This window comes from Lucilia cuprina, chromosome 4 (genome assembly GCF_022045245.1).
Source record: "Lucilia cuprina isolate Lc7/37 chromosome 4, ASM2204524v1, whole genome shotgun sequence".
Taxonomy (NCBI): domain Eukaryota; kingdom Metazoa; phylum Arthropoda; class Insecta; order Diptera; family Calliphoridae; genus Lucilia; species Lucilia cuprina.
This window is the reverse complement of record NC_060952.1, coordinates 67,648,188-67,665,356: the sequence shown is the minus strand read 5'-3', so window position 1 is coordinate 67,665,356 and position 17,169 is coordinate 67,648,188. Positions and strand designations below refer to the sequence as shown.

The window sequence follows — 17,169 nt, the reverse complement described above, 5'->3', positions numbered from 1 at the left end:
TACATACTCCCCTTCAGAAAATGACTAGAAGGTCGAAATTAACTTATAAACACTAATGGAATTCTACATAAATAACATTGATGTAGACAAACAATTCCTTTACGAAAATGTATAAGGATAGACTTATATTTAGCCTTACGCCCATATGAGCCCTCTTGTAAATATCCTTTTTTGTCAACAATTAGTGAAAATATTACGAAAATAGGTAGAAATCAAATTAAATAGGTTAGGGTCTGTTTAAAAAGAATTGTGATATAAAACCTTAAACTTACTATTATGATCGTTATCAATTTGAAAATGCGCCTCAAATTGTTCAATTTTGATATATTTCGGAACTAGCTCTATTTTATGATCAACATTTTCAGATCAACGTTAAAGACATTGTTCGTGTGAGAAAAAAATACTTACGTGATATTTAATTATTTATTTAATATAAAATACTACATATAATAATACCTAAGATCAACCTCTACAAACCTCTTTAAAAATTAACATTTCAAATATTCTTAATAGTGAAAAAAAGATTATTTTTTATAAATTATACTAACAAACTTTTATTATAAAACAACAATTTGTTTAAAATATATGTATGTATGTGTTTAAATTACGTTTTATCCTTTTATAATATATGAATGTGTATAATACATTTAAGAATAAGCTTTCTTAAACTATATTTATATTAAATAACACTATAATGATAAAGTGGGAGTAGCAGTAGAGGTACATACCGTATTATTTTCCAAGCCGGTTACATCAACATTTCAACAAATACCAAAAACCACAATTGGTTGCATTTATTGATCTAGTCTTTGCAGATATTTCGTAGGAGGATTACTTCTTCAAATCTGTAACTCAATAGTAATACTCAAATAAAAAAAGAATTGATTAGTTTGATTTTAAACAAAATTCATGAACGCATTATCTCGCGTTTATTTTTAAACATTTTACCAATTATCATATGTACAGTAAGTAAACTGCATTTGATGGATTTGTACATATGATAATATATACACGAAACAAATGATGATTGCAAGAAAATTTGTTGACAAAATTACTATTTAAATTTTATAAATATGTTGATCGATATCAAATATCGTAATTAAATTTTCTTGCTTTCATTATTTGTTCAACTGAAACGATACATATTTTTGCTGCAAAAGTTGTAACGATTTTGTTCCATGACAGAAAAACTTGCTGTAAAAAGATTCAATTTAGTGTATCAGTTGTGTGGATATGTTTTATTGCTCACTCTTTGAGTTGTTCACAAAACCCACCTTGACTACTAGATGCTACATATTGTGCGAGCTTTACGCCAGCGTCAAGCACTATTCGCAGCATCGTGGATGATCCAAAATAGGCCTGAAAGGGCGAAAGCATTATTTAGTAACCTTTTCATTAATTGCTTGGAATGTTGAAATCTAAAAACAAAATGTTTTTATCTCTAACTTCTACTCCCCTACTAAATAATTTACTTATTAATAACGTTAAATTAACTTAGATTAGGAATAAACTTACAAGAAACAAAAGGAATGTCAAATTCCTAGGAATAAATAAAAACAACTAACCAAATTTGAATTTTTACAAAAAAAAACTGTTTAAAACGTCTGGTCACTTAAAAGCTGAAGAGGCGGTGTTCGACACGATTTGTCCCAATTACTAGAACAGAATATTCCAATTTCTGAAGAATCTCCTTCAACATCGACATAATCACTATTTTCACTATGTTTTTTAGGTGATTGGAAACTGCCCAACGAAGAACTCATCACATAACAGTGGTCATCGTTAATGCTTTGTATACAACTTTTATCCTGCATAAGAGTTGATTCGGGTGAAATTAAATTATCAATATGAACACCATTTACACCCCATATGTCATCCCATGTTGTAGAGGTTGAGGGCAAATTGTCTTTGTCACTATCGAAATCTATGAAAAAGTCGGGAAAAGTAGAAAAATCAAATGATGAGAAATCACACAAAGAACTTTCTAGAGGTGCAGTTACACTACCATCAGATGGACTATCAAACTGTATTGATAGCGCGTCGGCATCATTTAAATTACTGCTAAGGCTCGTTGTACTTCTCATGACGTTCTGAATTAAATCTGCATTGCTACTAAAGGTGGAATTAGGAGAATCGCTCGATACAGGAATGCAACGAAAATTTAATGCATTTACTAGGTTTAATATATCAGATCTATTAGCAAACAACCCTTCATAATATTTCTTTTCTTTTTCAAGCCGTTGAGCTATTTTTAGCTGTCGTTTAAGAGCTTTTACTAAAGCATTATTAGCTTTACGAGCAAATTGTAACTCCTTCTCTATAGTTTCCAAATACGCCTTCTTCTTTCGTCTATTTTCTCTTGCTAACAAAGCATTGCGATTGTAGACGTTTGGATCAGGTCTTCTTGTAGGCAATCTTTTTTCACCATTTCTTTTGTTTGAGGTTATGGAATTTGAACATTTTATTTCCAATACGTAATTTTTGGAAAATGAATCGTCATCACTGTACTTTTTTAAATCCCATGCGGATAATGATGATTCATCGTCTGTCTCTTTTTCACTCGAGCTGCTCAATAAATAGTCTTCATTTTGTTCCAATAACTTTTTTAAGTCCTCCATATTTTAATAATTTCGTAACGTTGCGGTTTTAATCGAAAGCAATAAATAATACAACTATTATTTTGTTCACCCTTCAACAATTTTTATTTACTTTACCTTTTATACAGTCAGTTTATTCTAAATTTTTAAAATTCGTTCAACTAATCTGCAGAAAAAACGAAAATATATTCAGCAGAGAAAGCAATATATTTATTGTAAACGTTTAATCAAATAATAAATGGTTATACGAAAATTATATGGTTACCCTGCGCCGACAAATATTAACGGCGGCGACGACTGACCCTAAATATGTCGGCGAAGGCTTAAAATCGACTGTAAGCCGGCTAAGTTTTCAACTACGTTTAGTTTCTAAATTTTTAACGATTTTAAATAAAAACGGAATCCGAGAGATCAGAAAGTAGGATTTTAGAAGCAAATATATTGTTTATAACAACAAAACAGAGCAAGCACAAAATATTTGTGAGAAAAAATATGCAGGGATGGATAAAAAATTCTTAAAAATTAAAAACAAATCCTTTCTCCAAGTTTTACGAAGATCGGCCGATATTAAACCCTATCCTCCATATAAAACATATTGGAAAAAATCAGTTTCTAAAAAAAATTTGCATTCAAAAAATGATCAATAACGTAAAAAAAATATTTTACTTATTTATTTAGACCTGGTTCACAGAAAGAGAAAGAAATATCAACCATCTTTTTCTCTCACACACAAATTCAAAAGTTTCTCAACAAAAGATTCCCAGTGTGAACCTGGTCTTACTAGCTATACCCAGTGTGCTTTGCTACTCTAAAAGCAATATAAATAAGAAACCCACTTAACGATTTTAATGATTCTAACTACAATGGGTTTCCAGATATACAATTTGTTACATATGGGAGATTCCACGTAAATTATTAAAATTTCGCCAATTATCCCGAACGGTAATTAAGATTTCAATTTAATCTATGAAAAATTTTAATAATCTAATAGTTTCCCAGATATACGAAATTTTGTATTTAATTCATATGCCCGCCCGTTGTTCTCTAAATGTTCTTAAGTAAAATTTGAAGATTCTATCTCTAATAGTTTCTCAGATATAGGAATTTTTCTCTCCAAGCCCCGCAGATGAAAGTCCTCCCTTTTTTTCTAAAATGTTCAAATGAATATTAAAGTTCTACGTACAAGAAGAAAACAAACAGGGGGATTTTTGGCAAACTTTTTTCAGAGTTGCACGGAAAGTACTTTTTTACACGTGGATAAGAACATAAAAAATATAAACAAAGAAGAAAATACATAAAAAACGTAAACAAAAAGATAACAAACCATAACAAACTCATTGATATATTTGTTAAATATTTAAATATCCAAATAAAAATTAAAATCCTCTTTGAGCACTAAATCTGAAATGTGTTATTAATAGTGAATCGAAAAACGAATCAATCTAAGTATTAAGTGTTCTTCAAAGTACTTTCTATGAAATGCTGTGATGTAACAAACTTTGAAGATTTTACAAATTTAACAAAGGTGTTTATGATTAAAAAATTAAAAATGTTCGTTGAGCAGGAAAACTATAATATGTGATCGATAGGGTATTAATAGACAAATCGAACCGTATAAAGATTTTTTCCTGAGTACTTGCCATAAGACGGTATAACGTAACAAACTTTGACAAATTTGCAAAATTTAATGAAAAAGTTTTTATACTCAAAAATTCTAAAATATTCGTTGAGCAGCAAAACCATAATATGTCATTGATAGGGGATCAATAGACAAATCGAACCGTATATAGATTTTTTTCCTGAGTACTTGCCATCAGACGGTATAACGTAACAAACTTTGGAAAATTGGCAAATTGCCAAATTTAATGAAAAAGTTTTTATACCCAAAAATTTTTAAATATTCGTTGAGCAGCAAAACCAAAATATGGCATCGATAGAGGATCAATAGACAAATCGAACCATATATAGATTTTTTTCCTGAGTACTTGCCATAAGACGGTATAACGTAACAAACTTTGGCAAATTGGCAAATTTAATGAAAAAGTTTTTATACTCAAAAATTTTTAAATATTCGTTGAGCAGCAAAACCAAAATATGTCATCGATAGGGGATCAATAGACAAATCAAACCATATATAGATTATTTTCCTGAGTACTTGCCATAAGACGGTATAACGTAACAAACTTTGACAAATTGGCAAATTGACAAACTTAATGAAAAAGTTTTTATACTAAAAAATTTTTAAATATTCGTTGAGCAGCAAAACCAAAATATGGCATCGATAGGGGATCAATAGACAAATCGAACCGTATATAGATTTTTTTTCTGAGTACTTGCCATAAGACGGTATAACGTAACAAACTTTGACAAATTTTCAAAATTTAATGAAAATGTTTTTATACCCAAAAATTTTAAAATATTCGTTGAGCAGCAAAAGCAAAATATGTCATCGATAGAGGATCAATAGACAAATCGAACCGTATATAGATTTTTTTCCTGAGTACTTGCCATAAGATGGTATAACGTAACAAACTTTGGCAAATTTAATAAAAAAGTTTTTATACTCAAAAATTTTAAAATATTTTTTGAGCAGCAAAACCAAAATATGTCATCGACAGGGAATCAATAGACAAATCGAACCGTATATAAATTTTTTTCCTGAGTACTTGCCATAAGACGGTATAACGTAACAAACTTTAGAAAATTGGCAAATTGCAAAATTTAATCAAAAAGTTTTTAGACTAAAAAATTTTAAAATATTCGTTGAGCAGCAAAACTACAACATGTGATCGATAGGGAATCAATAGACAAATCGAACCATGTATAGATTTTATCCCTGAGTACTTTCCATTAGCCGGTGTACCGTAACAAACTTTGAAAAATTTGCAAACTAAATGAAAAAGTTTTTATACTAAGAAATTTTAAAATATTTGTTGAGCAGCAAAACCAAAATATGTGATCGATAGCGGATCAATAGACAAATCGAACCGTATATAAATTTTTTTCCTGAGTACTTGCCATAAGACGGTATAATGTAACAAACTTTTGAAAATTGGCAAATTGATTGAAAAAGTTTTTATACCAAAATTTTTTTAAATATTCGTTGAGCAGCAAAACTAAACTATGTCATCTTATGGCAAGTACTCAGGAACAAAATTTATATACGGTTCGAATTGTTTATTAATACTCTTTCGATTACATATTATAGTTTTGCTGCTCAACGAATATTTTAAAATTTTGTACTACAACTTTTTCATTAAATTTGTGAATTTTTCAAATTTTTTTACATTATACCGTCTTATGGCAAGTACTCAGGAAAAAAATCTATATACAGTTCGATTTGTCTATTGATCCCTTATCGATGACATATTTTAGTTTTGTGGCTCAACAAATATTTTAAAATTTTTTTGTATAAAAAGTTTTTCATTAAGTTTGCAAATTTGTCAAAGTTTGTTACGGTACACCGGCTAATGGAAAGTACTCGGGGATAAAATCTATATACGGTTCGATTTGTCTATTGATTTCCTATCGATCACATATTGTACTTTTGCTGCTCAACGAATATTTTAAAATTTTTGAGTATAAAAACTTTTTCATTAAATTTGCGAATTTTTCAAATTTTTTTTACGTTATACCGTCTTTTGGTAAGTACTCAGGAAAAAAATCTATATACAGTTCGATTTGTATATTGATCCCCTATTGATGCCATATTTTAGTTTTGCTGCTCAACGAATATTTTAAAATTTTTTAGTGTAAAAACTTTTTCATTAAATTTGGCAATTTGCCAATTTTCCAAAGTTTGTTACGTTATACCGTCTGATGGCAAGTACTCAGGAAAAAAATCTATATACGGTTCGATTTGTCTATTGATCCTCTATCGATGACATATTTTGCTTTTGCTGCTCAACGAATATTTTAAAATTTTTGGGTATAAAAACTTTTTCATTAAATTTTGAAAATTTGTCAAAGTTTGTTACGTTATACCGTCTTATGGCAAGTACTCAGGAAAAAAATCTATATACGGTTCGATTTGTCTATTGATCTCCTATCGATGACATATTTTGGTTTTGCTGCTCAACGAATATTTTAAAATTTTTGAGCATAAAAACTTTTTCATTTAATTTTGCAAATTTGTCAAAGTTTGTTACGGTATACCGGCTAATAGCAAGTACTCAGGAAAAAAATCTTTATACAGTTCGATTTGTCTATTAATACCCTATCGATCACATATTATATTTTGTCCCTAAGTACTTTCCATAAGACGGTATAACGTAACAAACTTTAGAAAATTGGCAAATTGCAAAATTTAATGAAAAAGTTTTTAGACTAAAAAATTTTAAAATATTCGTTGAGCAGCAAAACCAAAATATGGCATCGATAGGGGATCAATAGACAAATCGAACCATATATAGATTTTTTCCCTGAGTACTTGCCATAAGACGGTATAACGTAACAAACTTTGGAAAATTGGCAAATTGACAAATTTAATGCAAAAGTTTTTATACTAAAAAATTTTAAATATTCCTTGAGCAGCAAAACCAAAATATGTCATCGATAGGGGATCAATAGACAAATCGAATCACATATAGATTTTTTTCCTGAGTACTTGCCATAAGACGGTATAACGTAACAAACTTTGGCAAATTGACAAATTTAATGAAAAAGTTTTTATACTCAAAATTTTTAAATATTCGTTGAGCAGCAAAATCAAAATATGTCATCGATAGGGGATCAATAGACAAATCAAACCATATAAAGATTATTTTCCTGAGTACTTGCTATTAGCCGGTATACCGTAACAAACTTGGAAAATTGGCAAATTGACAAATTTAATGAAAAAGTTTTTATACTAAAAAAATTTAAATATTCGTTGAGCAGCAAAACCAAAATATGTCATCGGTTTATATTTTTTTATTTACTTATCCACGTGTATACACAAAAAAGTACCTTTCCATGCAACTCTGAAAAAAAGTTTGATAAAGTTGAAAAAAGTTTGTTAAAAAGTTTTTTTTCTTCATAGAGATTAAAGTTCTTCGTGCAAAATTCGAAGAATTTATTTCTATTAGTTTCCCAGATAAATAAATTTTTGTATTTACTTCATATGGGAAGTTCCGCTCCCTTAAATAGTAGTCCCCCAATTTATTACCCAAAATGTTTACATGGATGTTTAAGTTCTTCGTGCAAAATTTTAAGACACTAACTCTAATAGTTATAGTTTTCAAGATAAACGAATGAAATAAGTCCAGTTAGAGATAATGAGAACCAGAACAACATCAATTAAAGGGATTTGTGAGATTGAAAAATATTCCAAAAGTTTCACTTTGAAAATATTATTAGAGTGTATGAAAACTCGCAACTCTAAAGGTAGCCTATTACTATTTTGGCGGTAATTTCTTTATGATTAAACTAAGTAAGAAGAGTTATATTCGCCAAATCATATGTCATAAAAAAGTAGGGATCTATAAATCGACTTTCGAATAATCGAACAATCGACTTTTTGTCGAAAAAAGTCGAAGTCGACTATTTTGTTCCAAAAAGTCGATAACTCGACTATCGTCTATGAAAAAAGTCGACTTTGTAAATAAAAGTCGAAAACAGTGAAAAGTCGGAAAGAGTCGAAAAAAGTCGAAAAGTCGGAAAAAAGTCGAAAAAAGTCTGATAAAGTTGAATGAAGTCGAAAAAAAATTGGAAAAAGTCGAAAATAGTCGAAAAAAAATCGAAAAAAAAGTCGGAAAAAGTCGAAAAGTCGACTATTTATAAAATAATAGAAGTCGAAAAGTTGACTTTTAATTAAATGAAAAAAGTCGAAAAATCGACTTTTAACTAAATGCAAAAAGTCGAAAAGTCGACTTTTCATAAAATGCAAAAAGTCGACTTTTCATAAAATGTCTAAAGTCGAAAAGTCGACTTTTCATAAAATGTCAAAAGTTGAAAAGTCGACTTTTCATAAAATGCAAAAAGTCGACTTTCCGTTTCAACTATAGAACCCTATAATAAAGCAAATTTCGGAAGTGGTCAAATACATACATATGGACTTTGACATTAGATTAATATGAACGACAGCGTGATTTTCGGAATAGGGAATTGGGTCAATTTTGGACCAAGTTCCTTATAATTTAAAGTATTTTTTTAATTCTAACAATGATATCTTTTGGAATGATGTATTAACTATAAACTTATTTTCTGTAAAAGGGTTATATTGGCGGACCGATCCATATAATTTTATTTTTCCTAAATATAGGTTTCGGTTCCTAAAAATGTTTTTTTCGTCGAATTCCATTATTACATCGACATTTGAAAGCCATGTTATCATCCTCTTATTTAAATAATGGCATAATTGGTATGTATATAAATATGTTATTTAAGAAAAATATTTTTTTCTATTAAATGTTAACATATTACACAATATTGTTTTATATTTTATATTAAAATATTAAATAATGCAAATTCAGCTGCCGGAATAGAATTTTTCGTTTGAAACATTCAATTCAGAATATACATGTAAAATGTTGTTACAGAACTGCTACCACCTTATCTGAATTCGCCTTGATGGTGGCAGTTCCGCAACAACAACATTTTACATCTATTTTGGTTTTGCATTTGGTTTATGTAGATGTCAAAATCGATAAGTACGGCGAATTCATTTGATGGAAATTTTTTTTAAATATTTTGTTTTATTAAAAAATAAAAATATTAAAATTTGAGAGGAAAATATATTCTGAAATGCATAATGTTTTTTTTCAAACGAAAAATACTATTCTATTTTCAAAATTTAAGTGAGTGCCTGAAGTAAAGTAAAACATAATTTTTTTGTGAAAAATAAACATAAAAAGTACATATTCATGAAAATACTATATTACGTATGAATGAATATTTGTAGCGAATGGATAACTCTACTCCGACGAAGTAATTTTCAATATTTGGGCATAATGTAGCAGCCGCCGGACGGGTATATACCTCATGTGGGTTATGTTATATAAAGCGTTCCGGAACAGACTTTTTTTAGTTAATTTCTTTATCTACATAGTGTATATATAAAACAATATTTATTAATTTGTTAATATTTAATACTTTTTCAAAATTAAGCCATAACGTAGAAGTCAGCTGCCGCCAGCAGGGTAAATACTTCATATGCGTTTCTTAATATTGTGTTATTAAGGAAAAATATTTTTCCTATTCCACTATTTGAGTACTGGCAAACGTTCAATATATATTGATCTATTTGGATCACGACCCATTTAAATTGATTGATGAATACGTCGGGAATACTACACTTTCAATATTTTTACGTCAGTATTTGGAATATTTTATGGTATACGGGTCTGCGGATGTTTAAACAAATGTCGCGAAAATTCCGAAATAACACAAATTTAGAAAAAAGTAATTTTCTTTTATATTTTTTAACAACTTTTCAAAGAATATTTAATTTTTATTTGTGTTATTATATTTATTTATTTATATTTATTTATTATATAATTTTACAAATGTATCGTGATAGATATCTCAAAACATACTACACGTTCAATATTTATCACGTGATCCATTTTAAATATTGATACGAATATTTCCGTCAATATTACATGCTACACGCTCAATACATATCATAATACAGCAAATATCACTATATATATTGAACGTGTGACATAGCCCTTTAAATAAAATGATATTCCACTATTTAAATAAAAAAATAATTCTAAATTTTAACGAAGTTTTTCTCCGTTAAACGGACATTTCTAAATAAAAAATGTAATCAATAACAAACTTTGTCAGCTACGTAAACCAAGCGAATTAAGAAAAAAATATCAGCTGATTGAATAACACCACCTTGTATGAATTCGCCTTGGTGGTGTTATTCAGTCAGCTGACAATTTTTTCTTAATTCGCCTGGTTTTCCTAGCTGTCAAAGTTTGTTATTGTTTACATTTTTATATTTAAAAATTTCCCTTCAACGGAGAAAAACTTGGTTAATATTTTGAATTATTTATGTAAAAAATCTGAAAAAACCAAGCATCTCGTAAACAAATATCATTTTATTTAAATGATGACATAATTGGTATGTATACAAATATATTATTAAGGAAAAATATTTTTTTCTATTAAATGTTAACATATTACACAATATTGTTTTATATTTTATATTAAAATTGTGTAGATAACGTGATTAACTAAACAAAATCTCTTTCGGAAGACTTAATATTAAGAAACGCATATGAAGTATTTTCCCGGCTGGCGGCAGCTGACTTCTACGTTATGGCTTAATTTTGAAATCAATTAAATGTTAACAAATTAAACAATATTGTTTTATATATACACTATGAAGATAAAGAGATTAACTAAAAAAAGTCTGTTCCGGAACGCTTTCTATAACAAAACCCATATGAGGAATTTACCCGTCCTGTGGCTGCTACATTATGGCCAAGTTTTGAAAATTACTCCGCCGGAGTAGAATTATCCATTCGCAGCAAATATTCATTCATTCGTAATATAATATTTTCATGAATATGTACTTTTTTATGTTTATTTTTCACAAACAATTAAGTTTTACTTAACTTCAGGCACTTACCTAAATTTTGAAAATTAAGCTGCCGGAATAGAATTTTTCGTTTGAAACAAACATTATTCAATTCAGAATATATTTTCCTCACAAATTTTAATATCTTTATCTTTATTTTTAAAATATAATATAAACATTTTACAAAAATTTTTCATCAATTGAATTCGCTGTACTTATGGTTTTTGTCATTTACGAAAGCCAAAAGCAAAAACAAAATACATGGGAAATGTTGTTGTTGCAGAACTGCCACCACCTTATCTGAATTCGCCTTGATTTTTGATATTAGTCTGATTCAAGTACAAAAACTAAATACATTTTATTTTTGTAGTGATGCCTTCACCTCTTTAATTATGCCATGTATAAGACCTTCATAAAAAATAATCAGCTGTTGAATTGGCTTCACCACGCTTTTGTTGTCTTGTCGACTTTTTAGTAAAAAAGTCGACTTTTATAGAATATCAGAAAATCTGATATTCTATAAAAGTTAAAATCGCTAGAAGATAGGTAAAACTATAAATGTTATGAAAAGCTAAGTTAGCATCAGTGACATCTACGAAAACAAATCGGCCACCTCATCTCTTCTGTCAGTTTTTACTACTTTTTATTCTGGCAAAAAATATAAAGCAATTTTAGAAAATTTATTAAGATAAAATGAAAGTAATCGCCGCTTTAATTCTTTTATTGTGCGCATTAATAAATTATGTGAATTGTGTCATGTTTCATCTGACGCCAAATACACAAAAATGTCTTAAAGAAGATATACAGGCCAACCAACTGGTAATGGGCGAATATGAAGTTTCTGATGTTCCCGGACAAGTGATTGATTATATTGTAAGTAGTATTTGCTTAACTGCATAGACTTTATTAATAATTATTATGAATTTTTAGGCACGAGATACTAAAGGTCATATTTTGTCACAAAAAGAGCATATAACGAAAGGAAAATTCAGTTTTATGTCTGAAGTTTATGATACTTACGAAATTTGTTTTATTTCTAAGGTTCCACCACGTAAGTAATAAAAAAACTTATTTATTCTACATATGCATGATTAAAAATTTTAAAATATGTTTATAGACCAACGAGGTATTGCTCAGGAAGTATCATTGGTAACTAAGAAAGGTGTCGAAACAAAGAGCTACGAAGGTGTAAGTATAATGTCCCTTGTAATAAAAATATGTGCTCAATGTAATAATTTTACTTTTTTAGATAGCTGAAGCCTCAAAAATAAAGCCCTTAGAAGTTGACTTGAAACGTTTAGAAGATTTGTCCGATTCTATTGTTAGAGATTTTGCTTTAATGCGTAAACGTGAGGAAGAAATGAGAGACACTAATGGTAAGTTTAATCTATAAAAAGTTAAAATACAGTATTTATAATTATTCTTCTATTCCAGAGAAAACAAACAGCCGAGTTTTGTTCTTTAGTATTTTCAGTATGTGCTGCCTTTTGGGATTGGCAACATGGCAAGTCCTCTATTTGCGCAGATATTTTAAAGCTAAAAAACTAATTGAATAAATTATAACAATATTCTTTATTTCCGTTCCGTGTGGATCGTGAAATTTTCGACCAGAAATGCTAAAAACTCTGGTCAATGGTCACTTTATAAATTTCATTTAAAGTAGTATTCACTATTTTCTCCCGTCTTACCATTTAAATTAAATAAATGTTTCTTAATTTTATGACGCTATTTTTTATGTTTAATTTACAATAGATCTTTTTATATGTAGGAATGCAAACGATCGATGTTTAGAAAACATCGTGGTTTTATAAACGAACGGAGTCAAAACCAAAAAACATTGATATCGCTGTTTTTTAAACCCTGAGAAATATTCATCTGACGTTTATTGAATTCTAAGCCGATTTTTCCGATTTTACTATTCACCCAAAATATTTATTATTTTCCTGATATTGAAATTTAGCTTATGCAATATGCAATACGACTCTCAAATTTTTCATCCGTATTTTTTCGTAAGTGTGATGGTTTCATTACATATTGTATTTAGACAAACTCTATATTTTGACAGATCATATTACTTGTCATGTAATGTAAAAGTAACTTTATTATGTATAAAAAAATTATATAAATATCCCGGGAATGAGGAAAGTCCGCCAATTGTTACCAAAATATAACAAGTAGTCCGACTCTTTGACAGCAGTACCTAACTCTAAACATGTGTTAGTAACAAAAATGTATATTCTTGGTGTTTTTTTCAACATACAGAGTTTTATAAAAAAATACAATTTTAAATTTGCTTGAATTATTAATATCAAAAATGAATTTTCATTCGTAATTCAGCTCTAGGTGGAGGAAGACCGTCGTGCGTCGTTGCCATTATCGCTTAAGGGTAATCAGGCCGTCCTTTTTGCTCTGCCTTCGAGAGTTTTACGTTTCAAACAGCATTGGCTAATGTGTGACGTCAGATAACTGTACCGAGTTACAGTTTTTCTTGAGGTGCATAATTGGCCATGTGCAATCGTGTTAACTTAACCTAAGTTTTAAATTTTAATTGGAACATATGAGCTAGTTTTTTCTAGCTAGAATTGGTGATGGCGTTGTATAATTTTAATTACTGGCCAAATAAATCTTAGTTTTCGAACTAAGTAACTTAAAGAACAAACAAACAAACAAACAAACAAACAAAAATGAATTTTCAATAATCAGAAAATTTGTTTTTCCAGATTAAGAAAATTAAACAAAATTTTAAATGGAAAGTACGTTTAAACTATTTAAAAAATGCATTTTTTGGATAACTGCAATTTCGCGTACGGGTCAAAAAAGTAAGGTAAACTTTCGAATATTTTGTCAACTTTACATTTCTCACAAGAGATTAGAACTCACACGATACTCGTAGATGTGAGAGAGTATTTTTCTATATGAGAGAATCGGACTACTTTTCATACATTGTTTGTTACCAAAAACTAATTTTCACTCATATGTAATGAAAAATATTTTTTATTTAAAATTTTAAAAAGCATATAAAGTAAATTATGGTGAAACACAGAAGATAATTAAATTACAAATTAAAATCCAATATACCCTTCACCTTTGTGAGAAGGGTATATATAAGTTTGTCATTCCGTTTGTAATTTATATAATATAATTTTCCGACCCTATATAGTATATATATTCTGGATCTTTATAGATAGCGGAGTCGATTGAGCCATGTCCGTCTGTCTGTCTGTTGAAATCAGTTTTTAGAGGACCCCAGATATCGGCGAGATCCGAATCTTCAATAATTCTGTTAGACATGCTTTCGAGAAGATCGCTATTTAAAATTAGCAAAATCGGTCTATAAATAACGGAGATATGAGCAAAAATCCGAGACAACCTCTGAAAATTTCATCAAAAAAGCCACATTTTTTTCATGCTTTGTTAAAAAAGCAACATCAACACTGTGAATTGGATAAAGATGTACATGTGCCTGTGTCTGTGTGTATTTGGTTTTATTCAGCTGTGTATTTATACCCTACATCACTTTAGTGGGGAGGGTATATTGGGTTTGTGCTGATGTTTGTAACATACAAAAATATTCGTCCTATACCCACCTTAAAGAATCATTTTCTGAGTCGATTAAGCTATGTCCGTCCGTCTGGCTGGCTGGCTGTCTATGTAAACCTTGTGCGCAAGGTACAGGCCGCAATTTTCAAGATAATTGGATGAAATTTGGCCCAAGGACGAAGCCTATTGAAAATGGTTAAAATTGGTCCATTATTTCGACTAGCCCCCATACAACCGTACCCCCAAAATATGGCCTTTTGGCTTATAATTAATTTAAATGATCCATTATGTTAACAAAAGTCAACAAAAGTTAGTTTTATACAACTTTAAATGACACTCCCGATTTTTGTAATGATCGGGCTTCATTAGACCCTATCCCCCATACAAACTCCCCTTCATAAAATGACTTAAAGGTCAAAATTCACTTGCAAACACTAATAACACTTAAATTCTACATAAATAATATTGAAGAAGACTTAACTCCCCCTACCAACATTTTTAAGGATAGGGCCATTCTTTGCCCTACTCCCCTTTAAGCCCTCTTAAAAAATCTCTTTTTTTGCCAAAAAAAATCTCTTTTTTTGCCAAAAAAGTAAAAATATTCCGAAATAAATTTAAAAAAATAAACCAAATACTTTATTTTTAACATACATACTGACTGGTGCAGGGTATCATATGGTCGGCTACGCCCGACTATGCATTCACACTTTTTTATGTTTGAACAAGGAGATAAAGCAGTGATATGTTGGTAATACAGCTCATATTTGTTTGAGGGTGGTAATACAGTTTGACGGTGGTATTACTACTTACAACGGTTAATATTTCTTTCTGCTACAGTTTATATTTGTTTGTGTGTATGTTATGTGTGACATGTGTGCAGAGATATAAACAAGTATACTCGTTTATATACATATACAGATTTAGGCGTTTTTTTAAATCTCAAATACATTTAAACTACAAAATATTATAGATTTTTTAGATTACAATACATTTTCAAAAGATACTTTGTATTAACCCAGTATAAAGTTAAAAATAACTAACCATTAGTGGTATGGAAAATTTTCACTACAATAAAATAGTGCAATTTCACTTCCATTATTCCAATAACCTAGTCAATATAGCCCACAATCGCTTATAAATTTCTACTTATAAAAAGTTTACATAAAAAATAATTATGATCTAAATAACAGTATAGTAATAAATTAAAAAAAAAAAACGTATAAAAATGTTTATTATACTACAATATAAAATACATAGCCAGAACTTAAATTCCATGTTTGATTTAAATTTATATTCATAAATGCTTAATAAAGATATTGATGGTTTATTGTAGGAATTTTGTATGGAAAATGTGAGTATTAAACCTAAATAAAATAAACGATTAATATTTCTATAAAAACGGGTGTTAAGTTTTAATGTTTATCAGAGAAAAACAAACTCAACCAGTTTTAGAGTTAGGGCCAATCTTTAAGAGAAGGAATAGGGATTAAATTAAAATTAATCCTCCAAAGTTGTTTTTGACTACTCAATTATTTAATTTTAATAAACAAAATAAACATTAAAATGATTGATTTATCGAGTATAAATTATAGAGACTTTAGTTTTAGTTTTCCTTAATTTTCACATTAGATTTACAATTGTCTTCTTCTTTTTTAAAAACATGCATGTTTTGATAACAAAAAATGATATTTTCCGTTGTTTTGTCAAGAATCTATTTATTTTAAGATTCATTTTTACAATCGAGCCTATTGGTTAGGCCATATATGATTGCTTAGACTAACAATTAATAATTATTATTAATTTTAATTATAGAAATTCTAGAAAGATGGGAACAAAGAGATTAAAGATAGTATGGAAAAAATAGAATACCGGGAAAGAATTTATAATAAAATGGAATAGAGAGTTCCTTGAAATTAGACACCAGAGACTTCAATTAGGCGATTTAGGACGATCTTTTTAAATTTAGATACAGAATATGAAAATATCTTGAGTCTAGATGGAAGTTTGTTCCAAATTCTTCCAATTCTAACCAAAAACGATTTTTCGTAAGAAGAACATGTTATTCTTGGAAGAATTATCTGTGTATTTCTGGAACTGTGAGATAAGTTAAATAATTTATATAAATTCAGTGGTTTTCTATATTTAATAATCTTATAAAACAATGTTAACGATCTTATTTTTGCATAATCAGGAAAACTGCAACCGAGAAATCTATTTTCATAAAATGAAGTGTGATCGTGAACATGTAATTTATAAACATATCTTATTATTCGGCGAGTTACTGTTCTCAATTTTAAGTGTTTGCCTATCGAACATCCTTCAATAACTTCTAAACAATACAAGATGTGTGTCATTAAAATAGTGTGTCCTAATATAACTCCAACATTAGTAGGCAAATATTTACCAATATTATATAATCTCTTTAACATGAAAGTAATTTTCGCAAATATTGTATTTATATGCTTATCGAATCGTAAATATTTATCTAAAGTGACACCCAAACATTTCATGCTGTCCGCC

At 28.9% G+C, this 17,169-nt stretch overlaps 2 protein-coding genes across 4 annotated transcripts; one reads left to right on the top strand and one right to left on the bottom strand.

The window, feature by feature from the left end:
• Window positions 1-527: 527 nt before the first annotated feature.
• LOC111688752 lies at window positions 528-2,815 on the bottom strand. Of its 3 annotated transcripts, XR_002762857.2 has the most exons (4): window positions 2,006-2,815; window positions 1,566-1,924; window positions 1,275-1,359; window positions 528-1,194 (listed from the first exon to the last, which is right to left on the bottom strand). XR_002762857.2 is itself a non-coding variant. In XM_023451260.2 (3 exons), exons 1-2 carry the CDS (start codon window positions 2,616-2,618, stop codon window positions 1,596-1,598), a joined length of 942 nt encoding a protein of 313 aa, XP_023307028.2. In that variant the 5' UTR covers window positions 2,619-2,815; the 3' UTR covers window positions 528-1,359; window positions 1,566-1,595. The 3 variants fall into 3 exon arrangements, 2 of the variants coding, with proteins under 2 accessions (XP_023307028.2, XP_046805641.1); XM_023451260.2 differs by having other exon boundaries at window positions 528-1,359; XM_046949685.1 differs by having other exon boundaries at window positions 528-1,924.
• An 8,876-nt stretch (window positions 2,816-11,691) lies between these two features.
• LOC111688753 (transmembrane emp24 domain-containing protein bai) lies at window positions 11,692-12,837 on the top strand. Its single transcript, XM_023451261.2, has 5 exons — window positions 11,692-11,982; window positions 12,040-12,160; window positions 12,227-12,297; window positions 12,359-12,485; window positions 12,544-12,837. Exons 1-5 carry the CDS (start codon window positions 11,803-11,805, stop codon window positions 12,663-12,665), a joined length of 621 nt encoding a protein of 206 aa, XP_023307029.1. The 5' UTR covers window positions 11,692-11,802; the 3' UTR covers window positions 12,666-12,837.
• The last annotated feature ends 4,332 nt before the right edge of the window (window positions 12,838-17,169 follow it).